General features: G+C 34.2%; 1 protein-coding gene across 1 annotated transcript; it reads left to right on the top strand.

Annotated features, from left to right (window-relative positions):
• The first annotated feature begins 463 nt into the window (after positions 1-463).
• Positions 464-907, top strand: ASCRUDRAFT_74289 (uncharacterized protein). Its single transcript, XM_020192628.1, has one exon. The coding sequence runs from the start codon at positions 543-545 to the stop codon at positions 762-764; it is 222 nt and encodes a 73-aa protein (XP_020049133.1). The 5' UTR covers positions 464-542; the 3' UTR covers positions 765-907.
• Positions 908-1967: the final 1060 nt, after the last annotated feature.

Here is a 1967-nt window from a genome sequence, read left to right as displayed (position 1 = left end):
ACATCCAGAAAATCGATGGAAACATGAATTATGTTCTTTTTTCTGAGTTTTCCATTGTGTTTGTCAAGGAAAAGTCTTCGCAATTGTTTATTTAAATAATGGCAATAATGAAATTCAGACTGAGTTCAGCGGTCTTGAGAAAGCAGCAGATCGTGCAACCCCAAAATATTCATCACATTCTTCCAATAAATAATTTTTAATCGGTGTCAATGACTCGCAAAATGTAAAATATTCAAAAAAAAATGATGCGAGCTCATCATAGGGACAAATCAAAATTCATTTCGGTGATCTTGAAAGAAGCAACCCCTAGTATTTTCTGAGCAACTTATAAGAGATGTATTTCGGTACTTCAGGCTACGAAACATGGTCTATGTTGAAAAAGAAATGAGATGTCCTCACCAAAATTCAGCAGCTATCCATCTATATATTGGTATACAATTATATTATATTTGCTTTTTTTGCCGTTAAAGTGATAATGGATCCACCTCATTCTATCAACGTAGCACTTGGTTTGAGGAACACTTCTTTAGACATTAATTGAAATGGTCATCTCAATACTAATGAGGAATTTGAATAATTTTTTTCCTACTGGTGAATACAACCACATTTCATCCACTTGCGAAAAGAATAAATTAAATCAAATTTTACTTTTAATTTTAGATGCTGGTTTCAATTTGTGGAGAAGTGCTAGCAATGAAATGATGGAATTTGTGAACTTTCATCTTGAACCCTTTCTAGTCTCATGGCAACAGTTATTTGTTTAACAATCCATTATTTCTTCAATTTAAAGTATTATCTCTCACAACAAATTGATTATAATTTGCAAAATCAATGGAAATCGTAACTTTCTTCTAGATATCATTTCTCTAACGCATTAGCCATGGGGACTTAATTCCTTTCAATTTTGTCATGAAACAATATCGATCTTGGGTTGGGAGTAGTCTTAGATGATATTTATCTGTTTTTGTTTAGCATCTCTTACTGAGGATTGCAATACTATTTGCAAATGAATTACTTCCATTGTCGTGATGCCAGATATCTTATGATCGCTGATGGGATTTTGGATATCATTTTGAGTATAGTCCGCATAATGTTTTCAGAAGACTTTCTATAAATATCTATGTAATATATTTCGTCAAATCAGTTCTTTATGTTCTTTGATTTGGGACAATATTTGAGTGAGATATGTGCAGTTCAATTGTAGTCGTTAAATCCTGTAAAATCAAATCTTCTCATAGATTGTTATATTTTGGGGTGGTTGGGCTTATTGCAGGGGCTACAGGTGATGGGAGTCGATATTTTTATTTGAAACATACTCGATAATCTCAATACAATGTTGCAGCTCTTGTTTATAGAAAATCCGTTCTGCTAGCCTGCTGGTATAGGATATTCAAGTGACACAACCTATGTTAGTAAGAGAGAATATGGCGTCAAATGCGCTAAGGAGTGGTCCTTTGAGTGGTTTAATGCTTGAGTAGTAACTAAATGAAAAAATCTGAAGCAGCAATTTCTTTGGAGTCTCATCAAAATGGAGTTGGAGATCAGTGCCAATCAACAAGAGTTACAAATAGAGGCAAAAAAGGATCGAAGCATTTTTAGAAGATTATTTGTCGATTGACTATCTGACTTGTTGATTGATTAAGATTGAGTTGACTCCCATCAAGGATGGTGCTCAGTTGACTACCCATTTCACTATATTTGTAATTGGTCCTTTAATTGCTGCTATGTTAAAATGTGTTGTGATTCGCTGCTTCTGTCATGATTGCTAATCAGAGGTGGGAAACAAAGCAAATTGATAGAGAGGGCCAGAGTGTCTACATTAGTAAGCGGACGAGGAGAAATGTCTCGAAAGGGTGCAATCACATGAATGTCAATCATTATCTCAATTCCTCATCTAGTTATTATTTAACAAATCAATTTTAAAAATTGGAGACATTGCCGCTATGGAACCCAGAGTTTCATCCAGT

Source organism: Ascoidea rubescens (genome assembly GCF_001661345.1).
Source record: "Ascoidea rubescens DSM 1968 unplaced genomic scaffold ASCRUscaffold_2, whole genome shotgun sequence".
Taxonomy (NCBI): Eukaryota; Fungi; Ascomycota; class Saccharomycetes; order Ascoideales; family Ascoideaceae; genus Ascoidea; species Ascoidea rubescens.
Note: the sequence above shows the minus strand (reverse complement) of the source record. Positions and strands in the feature narration are given on the sequence as shown.

Coding starts and splice junctions, on each gene's coding strand:
- ASCRUDRAFT_74289 (XM_020192628.1), top strand. CDS start 543: ATGGTCATCTCAATACTAATGAGGAATTTGAATAATTTTTTTCCTACT.